The following is a 25,275-nucleotide window of genomic DNA, read 5'->3' on the forward strand; positions in this document are numbered from 1 at the left end:
TCACAGATATATTCAGAACATTTCATCCCAAAGCAAGAGAATACACATTCTTCTCTAGTGCACATGGAACATTCTCCAGAATAGATCACATCCTTGATCAATCAGGACTCAACCGGTATCAAAAGATTGGGATCATTCCCTGCATATTTTCAGACCACAATGCTCTGAAGCTAGAACTCAACCACAAGAGTTTCACAAGTTTGGAAAGAACCCAAATACATGGAAACTAAACAGCATCCTTCTAAAGAATGAATGGGTCAACCGGGAAATTAAAGAAGAATTGAAAAAAATCATGGAAACAAATGATAATGAAAATACAACGGTTCAAAATCTGTGGGACACAACAAAGGCAGTCTGAGAGGAAAATATATAGCGGTACAAGCCTTTCTCAAGAAACAAGAAAGGTCTCAGGTACACAACCTAACCCTACACCTAAAGGAGCTGGAGAAAGAACAAGAAAGAAACCCTAAGCCCAGCAGGAGAAGAGAAATCATAAAGATCAGAGCAGAAATCAATGAAATAGAAACCAAAAAAACAATAGAACAAATCAACGAAACTAGGAGCTGGTTCTTTGAAAGAATTAATAAAATTGATAAACCCCTGGCCCGACTTATCAAAAAGAAAAGAGAAAGGACCCAAATAAATAAAATCATGAATGAAAGAGGAGAGATCACAACTAACACCAAAGAAATACAAACTATTATAAGAACATACTATGTGCAACTCTACGCCAACAAATTTGACAATCTGCAAGAAATGGATACATTCCTAGAGACATATAAACTACCACAACTGAACCAGGAAGAAATAGAAAGCCTGAACAGACCCATAACCAGTAAGGAGATTGAAACAGTCATTAAAAATCTCCAAACAAACAAAAGCCCAGAGCCAGACAGCTTCCCAGGGGAATTCTACATTTAAAGAAGAACTAATTCCTATTCTCCTGAAGCTGTTCCAAAAAATAGAAATGGAAGGAAAACTTCCAAACTCATTTTATGAGGCCAGCATTACCTTGATCCCAAAACCAGAAAAGGATCCCATCAAAAAAAAGAGAGCTATAGACCGATATCCTTGATGAACACAGATGCGAAAATTCTCACCAAAATACTAGCCAATAGGATTCAACAGTACATTAAAAGGATTATTCACCACGACCAAGTGGGATTTATTCCAGGGATGCAAGGTTGGTTCACCATCCGCAAATCAGTCAATGTGATACAACACATCAATAAAAGAAAGAACAAGAACCATAGGATACTCTCAATAGATGCTGAAAAAGCATTTGACAAAGTACAGCATCCCTTCCTGATCAAAACTCTTCAAAGTGTAGGGATAGAGGGCACATACCTCAATATCATCAAAGCCATCTATGAAAAACCCACTGCAAATATCATTCGCAATGGAGAAAAACTGAAAGCTTTTCCGCTAAGGTCAGGAACACGGCAGGGATGTCCATTATCACCACTGCTATTCAACAGAGTATTAGAAGCCCTATCATCAGCAATCAGACAAAAAAAGGAAATTAAAGGCATCCAAATCGGCAAAGAAGAAGTCAAATTATCACTCTTCGCAGATGATATGATACTATATGTGGAAAACCCAAAAGACTCCACTCCAAATCTACTAGAACTTGTACAGGAATTCAGTAAAGTGTCAGGATATAAAATCAATGCACAGAAATCAGTTGCATTTCTCTACACCAACAACAAGACAGAAGAAAGAGAAATTAAGGAGTCAATCCCATTTACAATTGCACCCAAAACCATAAGATACCTAGGAATAAACCTAACCAAAGAGGCACAGAATCTATACTCAGAAAACTATAAAGTACTCATGAAAGAAATTGAGGAAGACACAAAGAAATGGAAAAATGTTCCATGCTCCTGGATTGGAAGAATAAATATTGTGAAAATGTCTATGCTACCTAAAGCAATCTACACATTTAATGCAATTCCTATCAAAGTACCATCCATCTTTTTCAAAGAAATGGAACAAATAATTCTAAAATTTATATGGAACCAGAAAAGACCTCGAATAGCCAAAGGGATATTGAAAAAGAAAGCCAACGTTGGTGGCATCACAATTCCGGACTTCAAGCTCTATTACAAAGCTGTCATCATCAAGACAGCATGGTACTGGCACAAAAACAGACACATAGATCAATGGAACAAAATAGAGAGCCCAGAAATAGACCCTCAACTCTACAGTCAACTAATCTTCGACAAAGCAGGAAAGAATGTCCAATGGAAAAAAGACAGCCTCTTCAATAAATGGTGTTGTGAAAATTGGACAGCCACATGCAGAAAAATGAAATTGGACCATTTCCTTACACCACACACAAAAGTAGACTCAAAATGGATGAAGGACCTCAATGTGCAAAAGGAATCCATCAAAATCCTTGAGGAGAATACAGGCAGCAACCTCTTCGACCTCAGCTGCAGCAACATCTTCCTAGGAACAACGCCAAAGGCAAGGGAAGCAAGGGCTAAAATGAACTATTGGGATTTCATCAAGATCAAAAGCTTTTGCACAGCAAAGGAAACAGTTAACAAAATCAAAAGACAACTGACAGAATGGGAGAAGATATTTGCAAACGACATATCAGATAAAGGACTAGTGTCCAGAATCTATAAAGAACTTAGCAAACTCAACACCCAAAGAACAAATAATCCAATCAAGAAATGGGCAGAGGACATGAATAGACATTTCTGCAAAGAAGACATCCAGATGGCCAACAGACACATGAAAAAGTGCTCCATATCACTCGGCATCAGGGAAATACAAATCAAAACCACAATGAGAGATCACCTCACACCAGTCAGAATGGCTAAAATCAACAAGTCAGGAAATGACAGATGCTGGCGAGGATGTGGAGAAAGGGGAACCCTCCTACACTGTTGGTGGGAATGCAAGCTGGTGCAGCCACTCTGGAAAACAGCATGGAGGTTCCTCAAAATGTTGAAAATAGAACTGCCCTATGACCCAGCAATTGCACTATTGGGTATTTACCCTAAAGATACAAACGTAGTGATCCAAAGGGGCACGTGCACCCGAATGTTTATAGCAGCAATGTCCACAATAGCCAAACTATGGAAAGAACCTAGATGTCCATCAACAGATGAATGGATCAAGAAGATGTGGTATATATACACAATGGAATACTATGCAGCCATCAACAGAAATGAAATCTTGCCATTTGCGACATCATGGATGGAACTAGAGCGTATCATGCTTAGTGAAATAAGTCAAGCGGAGAAAGACAACTATCATATGATCTCCCTGATATGAGGAAGTGGTGATGCAACATGGCGGCTTAAGTGTGTAGGAGAAGAATAAATGAAACAAGATGGGATTGGGAGGGAGACAAACCATAAGTGACTCTTAATCTCACAAAACAAACTGAGGGTTGCTGGGGGGAGGAGGATTGAGAGAAGGGGGGTGGGGTTATGGACACTGGGGAGGGTATGTGCTTTGGTGAGTGCTGTGAAGTGTGTAAACCTGGTGATTCACAGAACTGTACCCCTGGGGATAAAAATATATGATTATAAAAAATAAAAAATTAACAACGAAAAAGAATGAATGTGTTAATCACAAAATTAAAGAAATTAAAGAAAATAATTGGAAGAACAGATCAGTGAAAGTAGGAGCCGATTCTTTGAAAAAATCAGTAAGATTGATAAAACCCCAGCCACATTTACCACAGGAAAAAAAAAAGAGAGAGAGAGAATGAAAGGACCCAAATAAATAAAATCACAAATGCAAGAGGAGAGATCACAATTAATACCACAGAAGTGCAAACAATTATGAGAATATTATGAATACTAGTATGCCAGAAATTGGACAATCTGGAAGAAATGGATAAATTCCTAGAAACATATAAACACCAAAAGTGAATCAGGAAGAAATAGAAAATGTGAACAGACCCATAACCAGGAAATAAATTAAATCAGTAATCAAAAGTCTCCATCAGGGGCGCCTGGGTGGCTCAGTGGGTTAAAGCCTCTGCCTTCGGCTCAGGTCATGATCCCAGGGTCCTGGGATCAAGCCCCACATCGGGCTCTCTGCTCAGCAGGGAGCCTGCTTCCTCCTCTTTTCTCTGCCTGCCTCTCTGCCTACTTTTGATCTCTGTCTGTCAAATAAATAAATAAAAACCTTAAAAAAAAAAAACAAACTCCAACAAATGAAAGTCAGGGCTAGATGGTTTCTCAGGGAAATTCTACCAAACATTTAAGGAAGAATTAATATCTATTCTTCTCAAATTGTTCCAAAAAATAAATAAATAAATAAGAAAGAAAGAAAAGAAATGAAGAAAACGTCCCCAAATCATCTATGAGGCCAGCATTATCTTGATCACAAAACCAGAGAAAGACCCCAATGAGGCCAATATCCCTGATGAACATGGATGGAAAAATTCTCAGCATACTAGGAAACTGAATCCAACACTACACTAAAAGAATCATTCAGCACAATCATGTGAGATTACTCCTGGGCTACAAGGATTGTCTGATATCCACAAAACATTCAATGTGATACATATTAATGAAGTAAAGGTCTGATCCTCTCAATAGATGGAAATAGATGGAATATTTTCCATCTCAATAGATGGAAAATAAATTTGACAAAGTACAATATCCATTCTTGATAAAAACCCTCCATAAAATTGGGATACCTCATATCTCAACATCATAAAGGCCATGTATGAAAGACTCAACTAATATCATCCTCAGTAGGGACAAATAGAGATTTTCCTCCAAGGTCAGGAACAAAACAGGGATGTCTACTTTCACCAGTATTATTTAAAATAGTACCAGAAGTCCTAGCCTCAGCAATCAGACAACAAAAACAAATTAAAGGCATTCAATTCTGCAAAGCAGTCCAACTTTCACTATTTGCAGACAACATGATGCTCTATTTAGGAAACCCAAAAGACTCCAGGAAAATAAATGCTGGAACTGATAAATTCAGCAAAGTTACAGGATACAAAATCGATGTAGAAATCTTTTACATTTCTATATACCAATAATGAAGCAGCAGAAAAAGAAATCAAGGAATTGATCCCATTTACAACTGCACCAAAACAATCAGATACCTAGGAATAAACCTAACCGAAGAGGTAAAAGATCTGTAACTCTGAACTATAGAACACTTCTGAAAGAAATTGAGGAAGACACAAAGAAATGGGAAAACATTCCATGCTCATAGATTAGAAGAACAAATGGGAAAATGTTTATACTACCCAGAGCAAACTAAACATTTAATGCAATCCCCATCAAAATACCAGAGGTAGTTTTCACAGAGCTAGAACAAACAATAGTAAAATTTGTATGGAACCACAATAGACCCCAAATAGCCAAAGCAATCTTGAAAAACAAAACCAAAGCTGGCAATTTTGGACTTTAAACTATATTACAAAGCAGTAATCATCAAGACAGTATGATATTTGCACAACAGCAAACACACAGATCAATGGAACACAAGAGAGAACCCAGAAATGGACATAGCCCTATATGGTCAACTAATTTTGACAAAGCAGGAAGGAATATCCAATGGAAAAAAGAAAGTCTCTTCAACAAATGGTGTTGGGAAAATTGGACAGCCACAAGGAGAAGAATAAAACTGAGTCACTTTCTTACACCATACGTAAAAATAAACTCAAAGTGGGTGAAAAACCTCAATGTGAGACAGGAATCCATCAAAATCCTTGAGGAGAACACAGGCAGCAACCTCTTTGACCTGGGTCATAGCAACTTCTTTCTAGACATGTCTCCAAAGGCAAGAGAAACAAAAGCAAAAATAAACTACTGGGTCTTCATCAAGATTAAAAGCTTATGCACAGTGAAGAAAACAATCCCTAAAACTAAAAGGTAACCTACAGAATGGGAGAATATGTTTCTAAATGACATAGCTGATAAAGGGTTAGTATCCAAAATCTATAAAGAACTTATCAAACTCAATACCCCAAAATCAAATAATCCAGTTAAGAAATGGGGCAGAAGATGTGAATAGACATTCTTCCAGAGAAGGCATCCAGCTGGCTAACAGACACATGAAAAGATGCTCAACAACACTCAACATCAAGGAAATACAAATCAAAATCATGAGGAGATACTATTCACACTTGTCATAGTGATTAAAATTAACAACACCAGGAACAGATGTTGGCAAGGATGCAGAGAAAGGGGAACCCTCTTGCACTGCTGGTGGGAAGGCAAATTGGTACAGCCCCTCTGTAAAATAGTATGGAGGTTCCTCAAAGAGTGAAAAATAAAACTACCCTATGATCCAGCAATTATACTACTAGGTAAATATACAAACTACTAGGTAAATATACAAACTACCAAGTAAATATACCCAAAGGATACAAAAATACTGGTCTAAGGGGCACATGAACCCCAGTATTTATAGCAGCACTATCAACAATAGCAAAACTATGAAAAGAGTCAAAAGTCTATGGATTTATGAATGGATAAAGATGGGGTGTGTGTAATGGAATATTACTCAGCCCTCAAAAAGATGTCTTCTCATTTGCAACAATGTGGATGGAACGAGAGGGGATTATGTATGCAAAGGAAAGTCAGAGAAAGACAAATACCATATGATTTCACTCATATATGGACTTTAAGGAAAAAAAAAAACAGATGAACACAGGGGAAGGAACTAAAAAAAAGAGTGGGAAATATACTACAAGAGATTTTTTATTATAGAGAACAAACAGGCTTGCTGGAAGGGAAGTGGGCAGGGGATGGGGTAACTGGGTGATAGGTATTAGAGAAGGGTACTTGTTGTGAGGAGCACTGGGTGTTATATGTAAGTGATGGATCACTGAATTCTAGTCCTGAACCAATATTATAGTATATGTTAAATACCTAAAATTTAAAGATTTTATTTATTTATTTGACAGAGAGAGAAATCACATGAAGACAGAGAGGCAGGCAGAGAGAAAAAGGAAAGCAGGCTCCCAGAAAGCCAGATGACCTGAGCTGAAGGCAGAGGCTTAACCCACTGAGCCACCCAGGTGCCCCTTAACTACCTAAAATTTAAATAAAAACTTGGGGGGGGGAAATAAAGCCTTGTTGAGTGGCAAAGCTTACAGGGACTAAGGCAGTCCAACAGCAACCACCTTGTGGATTATAAGGTGAGGAAGGGGTGTGGGGGTGGCGCAGTCAGTTAAGCGACCAACTGTTGGTTTCAGTTTGGGTCCTGATCTCAGGTTTGTGAGAATCAGCCTGGAGTGTGCTCTCCCTTTCCCCCTGCCCCTCCTGCTTGTGCTTTCTCTCACTCAAAAAATAAATAAATCTTAAAAAAATTTAAAAAAGAAGAGGAAAGTAAATCACATTTTTAGATACAAGGTAGACACTGGAGCTACAGAACAATACCCATACCACATACACTACCTTGTTCTGTCTCATCTTCTCTCCAATTTCCCTTTTCTCTTCTCTCTTCCTCCTTTTTCCTTCCTAGACACCAAATGCTTAGTGAGGCCAGCAGGGCCAAGAGCTAAAACTTTCATGGGCTTGGCCTTTCAAAAAGAGAGGCGTAATTACTTGCATAAAGCCATTCATCAAACACACTTACCTTGAAGTTGAAGCCATGATGAACTGGAAACATAGAGTTATGTATATGTGCAGTCAAAGAACCTGTAAGACAACAGAAGTTGATTTTCAAAAAAATCGTATCTTAATTAACAAGGCAATGGGACCTTTCCCACACTTTAAAGGAAGAAACATCTCTAGCTTAAGGTTCACCAGCAACCAGAGGGGGATGGACTGAATATACACAGGAGATGGTATCATCAACTGGCTAACTGGGGGTATAAACAATGAGCTCTCTACCTCACACCAAAATATATTGTAGGGCACAGTCTTCACCATCAGAGCTATTGGCATGTGGGCTGGATGAGTCTTTGTTGTGGAGGGCTATCCTCTGTATTATGGGAAGTTTAGTAGTTTTCCAGGCCTCTACCCACTAGATACCAGTAGAACACCGATCCCCCAGCTGTGGAATTCAGTTATGTTTCTAGACATTGCCATGTGTCCCATAGGGGACAAAACTGCACCTGGTTGACAACTATTATTCTCTATCAAGACTACCAATAGAGGGACACCTGGGTGGCTCAGTGGGTTAAAGCCTCTGCCTTCAGCTCGGGTCGTGATCCCGGGGTACTGGGATGGAGCCCCGCTTCGGGCTCTCTGCTCAGTGGGAGGCCTGCTTCCTCCTCTCTCTCTCTCTCTCTCTGCCTGCCTCTCTGCCTACTTGTGGTCTCTGTCTGTCGAAAAGATAAATAAAATCTTAAAAAAAAAAAAAGACTACCAACAGAACCTATTGTAATAATGGAAATATTTTCTACCAATGCTGCCCAATATGGTAGCCATGAGCCACATGTCGTTATTAAACACCTGATATATATGGTTAGTGTGACTAGGAAAATGAATTTTTAATTTTATGTAATTTTAATTAATTTCAATGAAAACAGTCACATGTGCTTTGGTCAGTGGCCACTGTATTAGATAGTGAAGTCCAAGATATATAAAGAACTAACTATGAAACAACATTTTCTTAACAACCAAGGGATCAACGAAAAAATTAAAGGGGAAGTTAAAAAGTACCTTGAGGGCTACCTAGGTGGCTCAGTTGGTTAAGCATTCAACTCCTGATTTCGGCTCAGGTCATGATCTCAGGATGGTGAGACTGAGCCCTGCATTGGGCTATGCACTGAGTGTGAAGCCTACTTAAGATTCTCTCTCTTGACTATGGACTCTGAAAAACAATCTGAGAGTTTTGAAGGGGCGGGGGATGGGAGGTTGGGGGAACCAGATGGTGGGTATTGGAGAGGGCACGGATTGCATAGAGCACTGGGTGTGGTGCAAAAGCAATGAATACTGTTATGCTGAAAATAAATAAAATAAAATAAAAAGATTCTCTCTCCCTTTCTTTCGGCCCTCTCCCGCGCCCCCACAACTCGTGTGCTCTCTTTCTCAAATAAATAAAATTAATAAATAGTATCTGAAACAAATGAAAAGGGAAACACAACATACCAAAACATTTAGGTTGCAGCAAAAGATTTCTAGGAGAGCTTAATGCTATAAACACATACATTAAAAAAAAAAAAAACAGAATGATCCCAAATAAAAAACTTAACTTTATACCTCAAGGAACTATAAAAAGAACAGATGAATGGATAAAGAAGAAGTGGATAAAAGAAGAAATGGATCAAGAAGAAATTCAGAAAGGATGAATACCCAACTTTTGTGGCAACATGGACTGGACTAGAAGAGATTATGCTGAGTGAAATAAGTCAAGCAGAGAGTCAATTATCATATGTTTTCACTTATTTGTGGAGCATAGCAAAAAGCATGGAGGACATGGGGAACTAGAGAGAAGGGGGTTGAGGTAAATTGGAAGGGGAGGTGAATCATGAGAGACTATGGACTCTGAAAAACAACTGAGGGGTTTGAAGTGGTGGGAGGATGGGAGGTTGGGGTACCAGGTGGTGGGTATTATAGAGGGCACAGATTGCATGGAGCACTGGGTGTGGTGAAAAAATAATGAATACTGTTTTTCTGAAAATAAATTAATTAATTTAATTTTAAAAAAGGAAAGAAGTGTGTGTGTGTGTGTGTGTGTGTGTGTGTTTATATATATATATATATATATATATATATATATATATATATATATAATGGAATATTATTCGGCCATAAAAAATGAAATCTTGCCATTTGCAAAGACATGGATGGAGTCAGAGAATATAATGCTTAGTGAACTGAGTCAGAGAAAGACAAACCATACAATTTTATTCATATGTGCAATTTAAGAAAGAGAGAGAGAGAGAAACCAAGAAATGACTCTTAACTATAGAGAACAAACTGATGGCTATCAGAAGGGAGCTGGGTTGGGGATGGTTAAAATAGGTGATGGGGATTAAGGAATGGACTTATGATGAGCACAGGGTGATGTATGGAACTGCTGAATCACTATATTGTGTAAAGTTTTTCCAGCAAGAGAAACACACCAGGCGAGGTAGGCACAAGGCAAGATTTATTAAAGGCACTCTCAGGCACAGTTTCAGGGCCCAGGAGAAGGGGAGCCGGGAAAACTGCGGAGGAGGGCACCCTTGGGCAAGGTTCCGTGACTCCAGAAAGGGGAGTCGGGGAAGTTGCACCAGAGGCAGGGAGAAGGGGGCTTTTAAGGGGTCTCGAGGGGAGTTCAGGGATTTTTTGGCAAGTTTCCTTTATTTGGATATTTCACCTGCTCGTCGGGGTCCCATTGGTCCACTGGAGCCCAGAGTGGGGGTCTCAGATTCCCACTTGTCAGGGTCCCATTGGTCCATGAGGGCCCGGAGCAAGGGTCCTCAGATTCCTGCTCAGGTCTTTGTTCTCCTGTCTGAGCTCAGGTTTTGTGGTGGGAACTTTCGCCATCTTAAGTAGCCCTTTCTTTCAGCCAGCCCAACATACTGTACACCTGAAACTAATATAACATGTATATTAACTACACTGGATTTTAAAATTGAATTAAATTTTTTAAAAAAAGAATAACCTAAGCCTAAAGTTAGCAGCAGAAAGGAAATAAAAGACTGGAGCAAAAACAAGCAAAATAGAGAACAAAAAAATAATTGGTGAGCTAAACAAAACTAAGAATTAGTTTTTTGAAAAGATGAACAAAATAAACAAATTTCTAGCTATAGTATCCAAGAAATAGAGAGAACCCAAATCAACAAAATTATAAACGAAAGAGGGGAAATTAACTGATACCAGAGAAACAAAGGATCACAGAGGCTACAATGAATGATTATTGATTATACGCCTATAAACTGGACAACCTAGAACAAGCTGATAAATTCTCAGAAACACACACGCTACCGACTGAAACAGGAGAAACAGAACATTTGAACAGTCCAATTACTAGTAGAAAGACTGAATCAGTAATGCCAACTCTCCCAATCAAAAAAACAAACAAAAACAAAAAGACAAGAACAAAGAGCAAAAACCCAACATCAAATCCACTCACTGGTGAATTTTACCAAGCATTTAAAGAACAATTAATGCCAGTTATTCTAAAATCCATCCAAAAAAGGACAAAACAAAGGGAAAGAACACACTTTGATTAGCATTTGATGATTTGATGAGCATTACCCCAATACCAAAGCCTGATAAGGACATTACAAGAAAAGAATGGAATGTGAGGACAATTCAAAAAACAAATATAGAGGTGACGTCACAGATGGTGGACTATTGAGCTCCAGGCCTTCATTCCCCATGGAAATGCAAGTTAACAATATATGAACATGAATACATTTGTGAGAACTCTAGAGACCACTTGAAATGGTGTGGGACCCAGGCCAACAGAAAAATAAGATGGGATTCCATTTAAAAGGATAGAAAAGTTCATGGCATTTTGTGCACAGACAGATCTCTTCCTGTCAGATCAGTAAGGGACAACTAGGGTAAACACAGCGACTCTTTCCTTGGGATGGAAATCAGAGCAGACTATGAGTTCAACATTTTAGCTTGTCTGGCGGCTGCCTGAGGGATAGATTTCTGCTTCACCAGACTTGCAGCACTGATGGGAATGGCAGCAGTTTGGAGGTTACTGAAAATGTAGGCTGTGTCACAGTACACTAGAGCTAAAGAAATTCTACAGTTTTACATGCAGATGCCAGGGAGAGATAAAGATTATACACTTCTGAGGAGAAATTAGGGACAAGCCGCTCGTGGTAATTGAAACAATTAAAAGTACAGAAAATGTTGATGAGGTTCGAAACTTCTAGGTAGGCTGACTAGTGAAGTATTCCCCTGAACAAGGCCAGGCCATAAAGATTGAGAGAGGAGAATGGGTTTTTTTGTTTGTTTGTTTGTTTTGTTTTGTTTTTTGAATGGCCAAATCCCAACAACAGATCATGAGCATACAAAAAACTGGGAAACATGGCCCAGTGACAGAAACAAAATAAAACTCCAGAAATGGATCTGAAAGAAAGTCAGACTGCTGAATTTCTTGGTGAAGAATTTAAAACAATTTGTTAAAGACAGTCAATGAGCTAAAAGAGACCACAGAAAGACACAAAATCAGGAAATGTATAAATGAGAATATTAATAAAATGAAGCAAATTCTGGAGCTGAAAAATATAATAAAGGAGCCAGCATTACCCTGATATTTGAGCCAGATAAAGATACTAGAAGAGGGACGCCTGGGTGGCTCAGTCAGTTAAGCGTCTGCCTTCGGCTCAGGTCATGATCCCAGGGTCCTGGGATCAAGCCCCATTTTGAACTCTCTGCTCAGAAGGGAGTCTGCTTCTCCCTCTCCCTCTGCTCTTCTACCTGCTTATGCTCGCTCTCATTCTCTCTCTCTCTTTCAAATAAATAAACAATATTTTTTAAAAAATACTAGAAGAAATCTAAAAACCAATATCCTTGACAAATATTGATCCTCAAGAAAATATTATTAGCAAAATAAATTCAATGTACACTGAAAGGATTCTATACCACAACAAAGTGGGATATATTTCTGGAATGCAAGGATAGTTCAACTTGAGAATAAAAAAATCTACCAATGTAATATACCAAGTGAACAGAATGAAAGGCAAAAGCCGTATTTTCCCACCAAATAATGCAGAAAAAACATTTAACAAGATTCAACACTCTTTTATTATAAAGAAACTCTTAATAAACTAGGACTAAAAGGAAACTAACTGAACATAATAAAAATGAAATAGAAAAAAAAATCACAGCTAATATACAAAATAGTGAAAGACTGAAAGCTTTTCCTCTAAAAACAAGATCAAGATAAAGTTGTTTCTTCTGGCCTTTCTGTTAAACATAGTACTAGAAGTCTTAGCCAGAGCAATTAGGCAAGGAAAAGAAATAAAAGGCATCCAAACTGGAAAGAAAGAAGTAGAATTATCCATTCGCAGGTAACATGATCTTACATGTAAAGATTTTTTTAAAAAGTCAGAATAAGTAAGTTCAGCAAAGCTGCAGAAGTCAAAATCAACATATCAAAAATTAGTTGCATTTCTATACATTAACAATGAACAACTTAAAGTAGAAATTAGGAACACAACTCCATTTACCATAATATTGAAAAGAATAAATATTTAGGAATAATCCTAACCAAAGAGGTTGCAAGAACTATACACTGAAAACAACAAAACATAAAGTAATTTTTAAAAAATACACAAAAATAGAAAGATATCTTGTGTTTATGGGTTTGTATACTTAACATCAAAGACCTCGATACTGCCCAAAGTAATCTACAGGTTCAATGCAATCTCTATCAAAATCCCAAAATATTGGGGATATATATATATATATATTTTTTTTTTTCTAGAAATAGAAAAATCCATCCTAAAATCATTTGGTATCAAGATACTCCAAATAGCCAAAATAATTCTGGAAAGGAAGAACAAAGTAGGAGAATTCACATTTCCTCATTTCAGTACATATTACAAAGCTAAAGAAGTCAAAACAGTGTGATACTGGTATAATGACAGATACAGAGACTAGTTAATTGTAACAGAGCCAGAAATAAACCCTCACATATATGGTCAGGTTATCTTCAAAAAGGATGTAAAAACTACTCAATAGGGAAAGGACAGTCTCTATAATAAATGGTGTTAAAAAAAAAAACTAGGTATCTACATGCAAAAGAATAAAAATGGGCTTTTACATCATATACAAAGATTAACTCAAAATGTATCAAAGACCTAAATAAGGGGCGCCTGGGTGGCTCAACTTTTAAGCATCTGCCTTTGGCTCAGGTCATGGTCCCAGGATCCTGGGATAAAGCCTCCCTGTTGGGTGGGAAGTCTGCTCTTCCTCTCCCACTCCCCCTGCTTGTGTTCCCTCTCTCGCTATGTCTCTTTCTGTCAAATAAGTAAATAAAATATTTTAAAAGGAAAGACCTAAACATAAGAGTTAAAATTATAAAATTCTTCAAAGATAACACAGTGTAAAGATTCAGAATATTGTATTGAAAGACCTGCGGATCCCCTTACCCAAGAATTCAACACTGCCACAGGATGCAAACAGCAAGAGGTTCTTTATTGTTTCGCAGGCGCCTGCGGGTGGTCAGCGCACGCCTGCGGGTGGTCAGCAGCTCCTGCAGTCCTACAGTATCTCTCAATGATTTCTTGACTATGAAACCAAAGCACCAGCAAAAAAGCAAATATTAAATGTGCATCAAAGGATACAATCAAGAGAGTGAAGAGACAATGAAGGACCCCAGGTCAGAACTATAGTATAGCCTATAAGTTTTAACATTCTTTTAATAACCAGCTTATGCTAACTAAGAAACTGTGGCCAGCTGACCATAGATAAGGGAGTCAGCAAGCAGCATAACAGGATAACGAGTAGCAAAAATCTGTGTTTAACCCAGCTGTTTCTGGCTTCTGTATAATAATGCTTCTAATGCTTTGCTAAGAAATGAAAAATTGCTTAAACCCTCGTTCGCTGTGTAATCAAATAAAGTTATACCCTTCCCCTGTTAAGAATTTCCCCTACTACTAAGTAAAATTGATAAGGGTTGCCTCCCGTACCAAGGCTGGAGACGTGCGGTTCAGCACGTATACGGATAAAGGTTAGAAACGTGCAATTCAACACGTACCCTCTACTGTACACTACCTGAACGGTGACTGGCCAGAATGTATGGTTGGTTTTAAAGGATTGGCTACCTATGTGTAGGCCTTCCTGTAATGCTTTGAAATTACTGGCTAGAAAAGTGAGGGCTCTGATGTAATGGACTGTAAAATTCTATATTAAGGGACTCCCGAAACAGATCGGGGCTCTCAGACACTGACCCATCCCTCGCGGATTTCATGGTCAAGTGTCCCTGGGAGTCCGAGCATGCCCGAATAAAATCCTCTTGCTTATTGCATCCAGTGGTCTGTGAGTGCGTCCTTGGGTGCGGGTCCTCTAGGGTCTTTCAACAACTAATGGAATGGGGAAAATATTTGTAAATCATATTATTTGACAAGAAGTTAATACACAAATAACTCCGACAACAGCAAAAAAAATAAGTGACCCAATCAAAACACGGGCAAAGAACCTGTGTGGACATTTCTCCAAAGAAGATATACAAATGGCCAATAAGCATATGAAATGACGTTCAACATCACTAATCATTAGTAAAATGCAAACCACTACCACAATAAGGTATCACCTCACACCCATTGGGATGATCACTATTAAAAAGAAAATAAGAAATGTTGGTGAGGCTATGGAAAATGAGAACACTTGTGCTTTGCTGATAGGAATGTAAAATGGTGCAACCACTATGTAAACAGTCTGGTAGTCCCTCGAAAAATTAAAAATAGAGAACTACCATATGATCCAGCAATCTTACTTTTGAGCATGCAGTTTAAAGAACTGAAAGCAGGACATCCAAGAGACATCCATCTTCACAGCAGCACTGTTCATCATAGCCAAGAGGTAGGGGCAACTCAAATGTCCATTAAAGATGAATGGAAGAAAATGTGGTATATACTTACAGTGGACTATCATGTGAATTCTCCTATCATTCACCCCTATCATTCACCCACCCCTTACAGTGGACTATCATTTACCCATACTTACAGTGGACTATCATTCACCCCAAAGGAAGGAAATCCAGTCACGTGTTACAGCATGGCTGAAACTTAAGGACATGCTAAATGATATGAACAGGCCATGAAAAGACAAACACTGTATGATTCTATTTACATGAGGTTTCTATAGTACTTAAATTCATAGAAACAGAAAGTAGAATGGTGGTTACCAGTGGAGGGAGGAGAGGGAAATGGGAAGATGATGTTTAATGGGGACAGAGTTTCAATGCTGCAAAACAAAAATATTCTGAAGATTGGCTGCACAGCAAGGTGAACATACTTAATACTACTGAGAAGTGGTTAAGACTGTACATTTTATTTTATGCTAATTTGTATAATTAAAAATACAGAGAAGCATTATCAGAGGAAAAAAAGGTTACTTCACGGGAAAGAGTTTTTGACTCACTATAAGGATAGAATAATTTTAAATTGTATGCATTTAATAACCACTTCAAAATAGAAATTAACTGTAGACACCAACAAATCTATCACAATAATATAGATTTCAATATACTCTTCCAGAGATTAATGATCAAGCAGACAAAATTACTGAGACTTGAACAGCAGAACTGACATGAGTCTATTCTAAATAAACAGCAGTGATATCAGCAAGATGGCAGAACGGAAAGGCCCCAGCTTGTCTCCCTACACAAATATAGCAGCCAACCATGGAAGAAGTGCTTTTGTATGAGCTTTGGGATCCAGGTAGGAGGCTTCAAAACCTGAGTGAACCCCAAGACTAAGAAGCACTTCTTTGAAAAGACAGGCCAGGACTCTGGTGGCAAGCTCTCCAAAAGTAGCCCCAACTCTCTAGGGAGTTAGCTCCAGGTCTGCTTGGCAGTACTCCTGCAACCAGTCCCATGGACCAAGAAACTCAGGAAGAACCACACTGTACACACCTCAGTAACAGGCCTGCCAGCCTTGGACTAGACTATGGATTCCAAAGCAGCTCTGTGTCCAAGCTCCTAGCCCTGCCCTTAGTCCTGCTCACCTAGGGACCCAGCAATCCCCATCCATGCTTCTAGCATTAGGCCCACCAACAGCAGTGTCTGCTACAGACCCTTACTCTGCCCAGAGACTTGGTTTCAACCTCTCTCTGCCTCAGTCTAAGAGGAAGCCCAGGGAACCAAGAGGAAACACACTTATCCAAGACTCCGGAGGCCGACCTGCTCACCTTAGTCCCAGCTGTGGACCCTGAAGGAGAACTGTGATCCAGTTCCTGTCTTGCCTGGATGTGGTCCTAAAGGGAGTCACATCTCCCTGGAGAACCAGCAGGAACCACATCTATCTGCAGAAAATGTTAACCATAAGAAAATGATTGACAAATTATACCACATTTAAATGAAGAACTTTTTGGTTCATCAGGAGAAACTCATAAATAGAATGACTTATCTGTAACAGATATAAGGAGTTAGTATCTAGGAGCTATAAAGAACTTAAGACATAAAAAGAAATCATAGGAACAATTAAGAAAAACACAATTAACACAACAGGGAAATGGGCAAAAGAATATCAGGACGCACCCCTCAAAGGAAATACAAACAGCACACAAACATGAAAATCTCATTACTATACATGAAATAAAAAATTTAAAAACAATTGAGATACCATTTCACATATACTAGGCTGGCAATTTTGTTTGTTTCAGAAGTAGATTTAGTAATTTACCAGTTGCATTAAAAAAAAAATCCTTAATGCCCATCACCCAGTTACCACATCCTCTCACTTACCTCCCCTCCAGCAACTCTCTGCTTCCTAGAGTTAAGAGTCTCTCACGGTTTTTCTCCCTCTCTGATTTTGTCTTATTTTTTCCCCCTCCTTTCCCCTATGATCCTGTTTTCTTTCCTAAATTTGACATGAGTGAAATCATATAATTGTCTCTCCCTGATTGACTTATTTCACTTAGCACAATACCCTCTAGTTCTATCCATGTTGCTGCAAATGGTAAAATTTCATATTTTGGTGGCTGAGTAATATTCCATTATATATATATATATATATATATATATATATATATATACACACACACACACTACATGGTAAGATTTCATATTTTGATGGCTGAATAATATTCCATTATACATATATATATACACACACACACACATATACACACTATGTTATAAACTAACATAAACTAACATACACTACATCTTCTTTATCCATTCATCTGTCAATGGACATCTGGGCTCTTTCCACAGTTTGGCTATTGTGGACATTGCTGCTATAAACACTGGGGTGCATGTGCCCCTTCGGTTTTGGGGAAATACCTTTAGTGCAATTGGTGGGTCATAGGGTAGAGTTCCATTTTTCACTTTTTGAGAAACATCCATACTGTTTTCCAGAGTGGCTATACCAGCTTAAAAGGAGTGTAAACAATGCATTAGTATCCAATAAAGCTGAACACCACCTAAACCAGCAGTTTGGCCCAGGTATCTCTCTGGAGCCCACGTTCTCAGCCTTAGCACTGACACCTGAAGCTGAACAATTCTTTATTGCGTGGGAGGGGTGGAAGAGATGGGAAGCTGTCCTGGACATCATAGAATGTTTAGCAGCATGGGTGGTCTCTACCGGTTAGATACAGTAGCTCCCCCCCTGCTAGGTATGACAACTCAAAGTATCTCCCTGTCTCCTTGACAGCATTTTCCCCTCCTCATGCCCCCCCACCCTACTAAATAACCACTGCTCTAGTAGAACTACCGTCTCTGTGCACAAGGAGACCGGGACAAGAACGCCCACTCCAACACTGTTTATCTGTGATAGCAGAAACCAGAGATGGCCCAAATGGCCATCACTGGAACAGATGCAGTAGAATACGACAGAAAAAGTAAATGAAGAACTGTAGCCACACACACCCATGAACAAATCCCAAAAATACACTGAGCAAAACAAACCAGAAAGCTTGCTACATGCTTCGTTTTATAAGGACCAAAAAGTTAAACAAAACTAATATATATTATGTAATATATATTAAATATATAGAAATATATAGAATATAAACTAAATATATAGAATATAAACTAATAAAATATAAACTAACATAAAAAAACTAATATATATATATATTATAAATATACAATCTGCAAACACATATATACACATGGTAAAACTTTAAAGAAAAGCAAGGAAGTGATTAAAAGGAGCTTGAGGATAGTGATTACCTCTGGAAGAGAAAAGATACAATTTGCAGACACACAGAGGATTTCTAAGGTTTTAGTAAAGTTCCATTTTTTTTTTTAAGATTTTATTTATTTATTTATTTGACAGAGAGAGGGAGAGCACAAGCAGGGGGAACAGCAAGCAGAGGAAGAAGCACTCTCCACAGTGCAAGGGGAGCCTGCCGTGGGACTCGATCCCAGGACCATGGCACCATGGCCTAAGCCAAAGGCAGAGCTTAACCAAGTGAGCCACCCAGGGACCCTATAAGGTTCTATTTCTTAAACTGAGTGGGATATTCAGTTGTTTCATTATTCCTGCTGATATATAATGCATGCAAAATATACACAAAATGCATATTTTATATATAAATATATATATAATATATATATATTTGCACGCTCACACATGTACACACAAAGAAACTGAGATACTAGCACACACGTGAGCAAATACTACCAGGGTGACCTGCTCAGTGCCCCCAGGTGGGCAGTGGTCTGCAGAAAGTGTTCATCTGGGGTGTTCCAGAACAATGTATCTTGCGCAGCAGGTGGAAGAAAATTAGAGAACAGTCATCTCCCCACTCTAGAGTCTCAAGAAGAATCTCCTTACAGAATCCTTATTTCTCAAAGCCCAGCCTGCCCACATCGCAGCTTATGCACAGCGGCTCTCACCATCTCACCTCCTCCTCTCTCTGCTCTACTTGGCGCTGCATGTAACTTCCCCTACAGCTTTTGAGGAAAACTCACTGCCCAACCAGACCACAAGATACAGCATCATGGAAAAGAGTCCCCATGGGCCCTCGGTGAATCTGAGTCCACCTCTAGGGGGCTCCCACCTCCTTTCCCTTCTGACCTTCCTGGGCACTTGGGCAGGCTGGTTATAGATGCTAGGTGACTGAAGAGTGGGAGAAAGACCTGGTCCTTCAAACCCTCTCCTCACGTCCCATTCACAAGTTAGCAGCCTGGTAAGAATGTAGACGACAAAGCCAAGAGTTGTGGGCTCTGTGACTATAGGCAAGTCGCTGACCCTGTCTGTACCCTCATTTCACCTCTACAAAGGGATCTTCCAGGTACCGAGTAGGGTTGTTATGAGGACAAAAGTCAGTGCATGTGAAGTTCTATAAGCTTCACATAGAGTGGATGCTCTATAAACATTTGCTATCATTTCAAATCCACAACCCCTCACCCACAATTCCCACAAGTCAAAAATGCTGGGAAAACTGAACATTTCTTCAAAATTTGGCAACACTCTGACAGCAAAATCTAAAATGATGGGAGGCTCTTTGGAATGTCTATTTCTATTCCTAACTGCAGATATCCATACATTTTGCTGCAGAAATTCTGTGTTTGATTGGGGGTGCTTTAGTATGACTTTGATAAAATTCAAACATGTCTGGCTGGTTTGGGGTCAGAGAGTGTGATCTGTGCTACCACTTCAGCCACCCCCTCCTCAGCAATAGTTTATCTCAATACCTTTTTCTCTGTTGTGCCCCAGGCGGTCCTCTGTCCTCTTCCATTCACCAGCACTCAGTGACAGCCCCCACCCAGTCACTGTGACTGCAGGCCCATCCTCACACCCTGCTGAGAACCTCCCCAGGTCACAATTGCAAGGGTCCTGGAATTAGGTCAAGGCCACCACCCAGACTAGTTTCCAGGGCTCCCCCACCTAGCCCCTGCCTCAGCTGGCTGGGCAACGTCCTTCTCCAAGTCAAGGGTTCCTCTCATATGGTTTTCACCTTATCACATGCTGACCCCACCATGTGCTCCCTGGCCAGGCAGCTGCAGAATTTGTTCACCTTTCTATCCCCAGAAGCCAACACAGCTCCTGGCATGCCCCCAGTGAGTACTTGCTGAACTGAACAACTCACACCACAGAGCAGCCATCATTCCGGCCACCCAACCCAACTCCTCCTCCATCAGGCCTTCATTTCCACTTCACCTTCTGACTCTGAGTCAGCTGTTTAGAACAGAACTAGGACTACTGACATATCATTGACCCTAACCAAAATACATTTGTAAAGATTCTCTAAAACATGCATAGGAAATGGAAGAGTAGGAGAGAGTCAAGTCTGTCAATAGAGTCAGGTAAGACAGCGGATTCAACCCTGACGGAAAGGGAAACTAAGCAAGAAGGGCAGTAGACGTCACCTCTCCTTTTCAATGGTCCTCTGGCTATTCTCTCTAGGCTCTCCATTCCCTCTTGTATGTCTCCTTCTTGCCCTGCCTGACAGTACCAGCAGAAAAATGGAACGAGGGTACACAGTGCCCCTATATACTATGCAAATTCCCAACAATGTTCAGACAGAGGCTGTTGAGTAACCAGATTGCATACCCCTACACGTCCTCATTGATTTGGCAAACATCAAAAGTGTCTACCAGGTCCTAAGCATGTCTGTCTAAAACGGCTACTTTAACAGAGCTACCAAGGAGAGAAGATGATAGAGATTAGGATCCGCACAACAGGACCTAGTTAGGGAGGTCACAGAAAACTTCCCTAAGGAAGGGATGACTAGATGGGGATCTACAAGGAAGAGTAAGAACTCCCTGAGCACACAGGGAACAGAATCCCCGTAGGCAGAAAAGCAAGTCAGGAGAGAAGCAAAGCCAGTCAGAGCAGAGCAGGGAACCTGAGGAAGAGGGTACAGGAAGAGACTGGACCAGCAATTCTGAAATGAGGCCTTGAAGACTTAAGAAGTCTTACCTTTGTCCTACAGCAAGGGGAAATTTTATTTACTTGTGCGTCGTTAATTTTGTTTTTATGTTAATCCTAGTTAGTTAATAGTGTTATACTAGTTTCACATACACAATATAGTGATTCAGTAATTCCACATAGATCATCTGATACTCATCACAACTGCTCTCCTTAATCCCCATCCCCTACTTAACCCATGCACCTACCCCCATCCCTTCTGATAACCATCAGTTTGTTCTTTATACTTAATGGTCTTATCTTAATTTATCTTTCTTTCTTTCTTCCTTTTTAAGTAAAGGGAAATTTTAAAAGATTATAGGCAGAGTATGGACAATCACATATACATTTTAATAAGCTTAGTGTGATTCTGGTGTGGACAACTGAATGAGGGCACCAAAGAAAGCACAGGGAGACGGGTTCCCAAGGAGAAAAGTGGGCCAGCCCAGGGAGGGTTCAAAAAGGAAACCAAATCTGGATTGACTGGGGTAGTGAAAAAGCTCATCAGGGAGGCCTTCCCCAGGAGTGGCTGAGTGGCTAGGGTAGGGTGGCATCATTCACAGAATCTGGGGGCACTAGAAGAGGACCAGATGTGCGTGAGTTCAAGCTGAGATATGCTCATATCAAGGCAGAAATGCTTTTGAGATAGCCTGTAAAGCCACTGCGTAGGCCACAGGCTATCTGAGTTTGGAACATAGAAATGGCCTGGGCCGCAATCATAAACAGGTGAGTATTCTGAGGATTTGTGGTATGCTCAAAACCACAAGAATCCTCGAAGCCACAAGAGATCACCCAGGGAAACTGTCCAGATGGTAAGAGAAGATGGCCAAGGACGGGATCTTCAGAGATACCAGGACAGAAGCAGGTAGGTCTGAGAAGTAGGAGGAGAACCAGGATGGGCTACGAGGTTAGGACTAGATGGGTCAGGGCACAGAGGGTGACCACCGGTGCCAAAACTGCCCAGATGTCTTGCCGGACATTGTCTCTTGGGCCTGGCACGAAGCAATTTGAAAAGACCCTTTGATTTGAGACTTGGCGCTTCCAAGACCACACTGAAGGGTCTTGGGGAGTTACAAGGGCCTCCCCTGTTTAAAATGTAATTTTTGGGGGGTGCCTGGGTGGCTCAGTGGGTTAAGCTGCTGCCTTTGGCTCAGGTCATGATCTCAGGGTCCTGGGATCGAGTCCCACATCGGGCTCTCTGCTCAGCAGGGAGCCTGCTTCCTCCTCTCTCTCTGCCTGCCTCTCTGCCTACTTGTGATCTCTCTCTGTCAAATAAATAAATAAAATCTTTAAAAAAAATGTAATTTTTTCAGGGAGACAAGACAATGCAACTAAATGTATTTAATGCATTTAAATGCAACTAAATCCTGACTTGGATCCTGTACCACAAAAAAGGAACAGAGAGGAGACAGGAGCAGACATATCTGAATAAAACCTGTCGATGTGACTGAGTGTCCTCGTCTTCCTGGTCTGTTAAATTAGACGTTAACATCTGGGGAGTCTAAGGGAATACTACTGAGAAAACTTTCGTACTCGTTTCTCAACTTTTTTTTTAATTGTGAAGTTATTTCAAAAAGAATTTAAAAAAAATAAAAATAAGACATTTTATAAATGTAAACGCCTCCAAGTTGCGCCACGTGCCAGCGGGCTCCGGAGAAGCCTATAGGCGACACCGCGCCCCCAGCTCTGCCCACCACACCGGCCTACGAAGAAGGGAAGAAGGAAACAAAGGACAGTCCACTCGCAGAGGCAGGCAGAGGCGGCAGGAGCGCCAGCGATGCCCGCATCCGGCGGGTCGCGCAGCCACCCCTTCGCTGGGCGGGGGTGGGGGATGCGGCCCGAGATCGGCGCCCAGCAGGCCCCACCGCAGCCCCGACGCGGCCCGCAAGTCCCGGCCACCGCTGCCCGGTGCACCCTGCGTCAGAGCACCCCGGCTGCCCGCAGGGTCTCGGGTCGCCTCGGCTGAGTCCGCCCCGCAGCGGGAGCGCCTCCGTTCGGCCCCGGCAGCTCGGGGGCCCGGACGCCCATTGTCCCTGGACCAGTCCCTCCAGCCCGCCCCCCGCGCGCTAGGCCGGGTAGGCCAGTGCCTCGGGCACCGTTGAGAAAACGCAACGCCAGGCCCTGCCGCTCACGCACCCAAACCGGGGCAGGTCAGCGACTCGGGCGGGCCAACGCCTACCTGAGCGCGGAGCAGCCGAGGCCTCCCACCGCGGGGCAACCAGTCCGGAGCGCCCCGCCGTGCCAGCCCGGGGCGTCGCGGCCGCGCAACGTCCGGCACGAGAGCGCTCGCGGCGCCTGGGCTCGCCTTCTGGACCACGCCCCCAGCCACGCCCCCAGCCAAGCCCCCGTTCCGAGCAACCACCGAGAGGCCGGGGCCTCCGCGGAGCCTAGAGGGAACTGCAAAGTTCCTCGGCGGACTGGGAAGTACCGACTCTGCCCGCCCCGCTCGCTCGCAGTGCGGCTTCGACGCTGCTGTCGCGGCGGCTCGCAGGGCGCGAAACCGTCTTTCTGTCTGGGAGGCGAGGTCTGCCGACGGAAAGACGTCGGGGGGGCAGGGAGGACTCCGGGAAAAGTCAGCCTTCCGCTTCTCAGCGTGAGACGGCCCTTCGAGGTCGCCGGGCCATCTCGCCGGACCACGTCAGCGGCGACCGCGACGCACCCGGTCGTGCAGGGCACAGCGCGTCGGTGGCCAGGAAGGCCGCTGGGGCGCCCGTGCCTGAGTCGCCCTTGCAGGGTCGGAGCGCTCCGATGCAGGACCGAGGGCACCGGCCCCGCAGGATTCCCGCAGAGCCAACGGTGCCGGCCTGGGTGGCCCGCGGGGCTGACCTGCACCTGTCGGCTCGGCACGGCTTGTGCCCGCTGCCGCGCCAGAGGCCCTGCGAAATCCGCTTCACGAATGTGCGCGCTCCCGTCTCTTCACGCTTGCCCGGTTGTGCTGTCCAGAGACACCCGGTTTCCTCCCGGTTGCGAGTAAAACCCTGCCTCTGCCTTCCCTATTCTTCGGCTTCACGGTGTCCTCTGGCTCCACACTCGCCCCAAGACGAACCGCTTCGGGGAGCGGTGGGCCTGTGCGGGCCCCAGACCAGCGGCGGCTTCACCTGGGAACTCGATGGAAGAGCAAATCCTGGAGCTCTGTGGGGGGAGAGACGGAGGGGCCCCGCAATGCGCGCCCTGCCTCCCTGGGGCGGTGTGGGTGCAGACCAGGTTTCCAAGACAACTGCTCTGTGGCGGGGTCTCCTAACCCCTGCAGTCGGGACGGGTTGGCGGGGAGAAGTCTTTGTGGTGGGGGCCTGTCCTGTGCATGAGGCGTGAAATCACCGGATAAAACTCGTTAAGTTTGATTTCCAGGTAAACAAGTGTTGATTTACAATTCGTCGCTTTTAAAGATTGTATTTATTTGACAGAGAGAGACCTCAAGAGAGGGAACACAAGCAGGGGGAGTGGGTGAGGGAGAAGCAGGCTTCTCCCAGAGCAAGGACCCCTCCCAGTGCGCGGCTCCATCCCAGGACCCTGGGATCAAGACCTGAGCTGAAGGCAGAGGCTTAATGACTGAGATATCCCAGTTCTGTATTTTATTTGGACACGCTACCCCATGTGTATTTTTGTTTGCTAAATCTGGCCATTTTGATGGTAGTATATTTGAACACCCCTTGTCTCTGCCCACTCAATGTCAGTAGCACTACCCCCTTATCCCTCCAATTATGACCACTAAATATGTCTCCAGTGTCCGCAGTGTTAAATAAAAAAGTCAACTGAGTTCATTTGAAAGATGTACTTGGCTTTATTAAATAATTCACAAATCGGGCAGCATACCATCTAGCAAATAGAAGGACGCTATGAGAAATTATGCA

At 42.0% G+C, this 25,275-nt stretch overlaps 1 protein-coding gene across 10 annotated transcripts in view; it reads right to left on the reverse strand.

The window, feature by feature from the left end:
* PGBD2 (piggyBac transposable element derived 2) overlaps positions 1-23,778 on the reverse strand; it is a 34,382-nt gene extending 10,604 nt beyond the window's left edge. For 2 of the 10 annotated variants that reach the window (XM_004780223.3, XM_013049815.2), the window contains exons 1-3: positions 23,604-23,778; positions 16,752-16,865; positions 7,576-7,637 (exon numbers count right to left, since the gene is read on the reverse strand). In XM_004780223.3, the coding sequence (XP_004780280.2) occupies positions 7,576-7,592 (17 nt within the window). In that variant the 5' untranslated portion in view covers positions 7,593-7,637; positions 16,752-16,865; positions 23,604-23,778. Of the gene's footprint in view, positions 1-7,575; positions 7,638-10,248; positions 10,450-13,990; positions 14,130-14,791; positions 14,846-15,566; positions 16,866-23,603 lie in introns of those variants that run through there. The other 8 variants (XM_013049818.2, XM_004780222.3, XM_013049819.2 and 5 more) reach the window with 6 other exon arrangements.
* Between the last annotated feature and the right edge of the window lie 1,497 nt (positions 23,779-25,275).

Source organism: Mustela putorius, unplaced genomic scaffold (assembly GCF_011764305.1).
Source record: "Mustela putorius furo isolate JIRA1106 unplaced genomic scaffold, ASM1176430v1.1 tig00003923_pilon_pilon_pilon, whole genome shotgun sequence".
Classification (NCBI taxonomy): domain Eukaryota; kingdom Metazoa; phylum Chordata; class Mammalia; order Carnivora; family Mustelidae; genus Mustela; species Mustela putorius.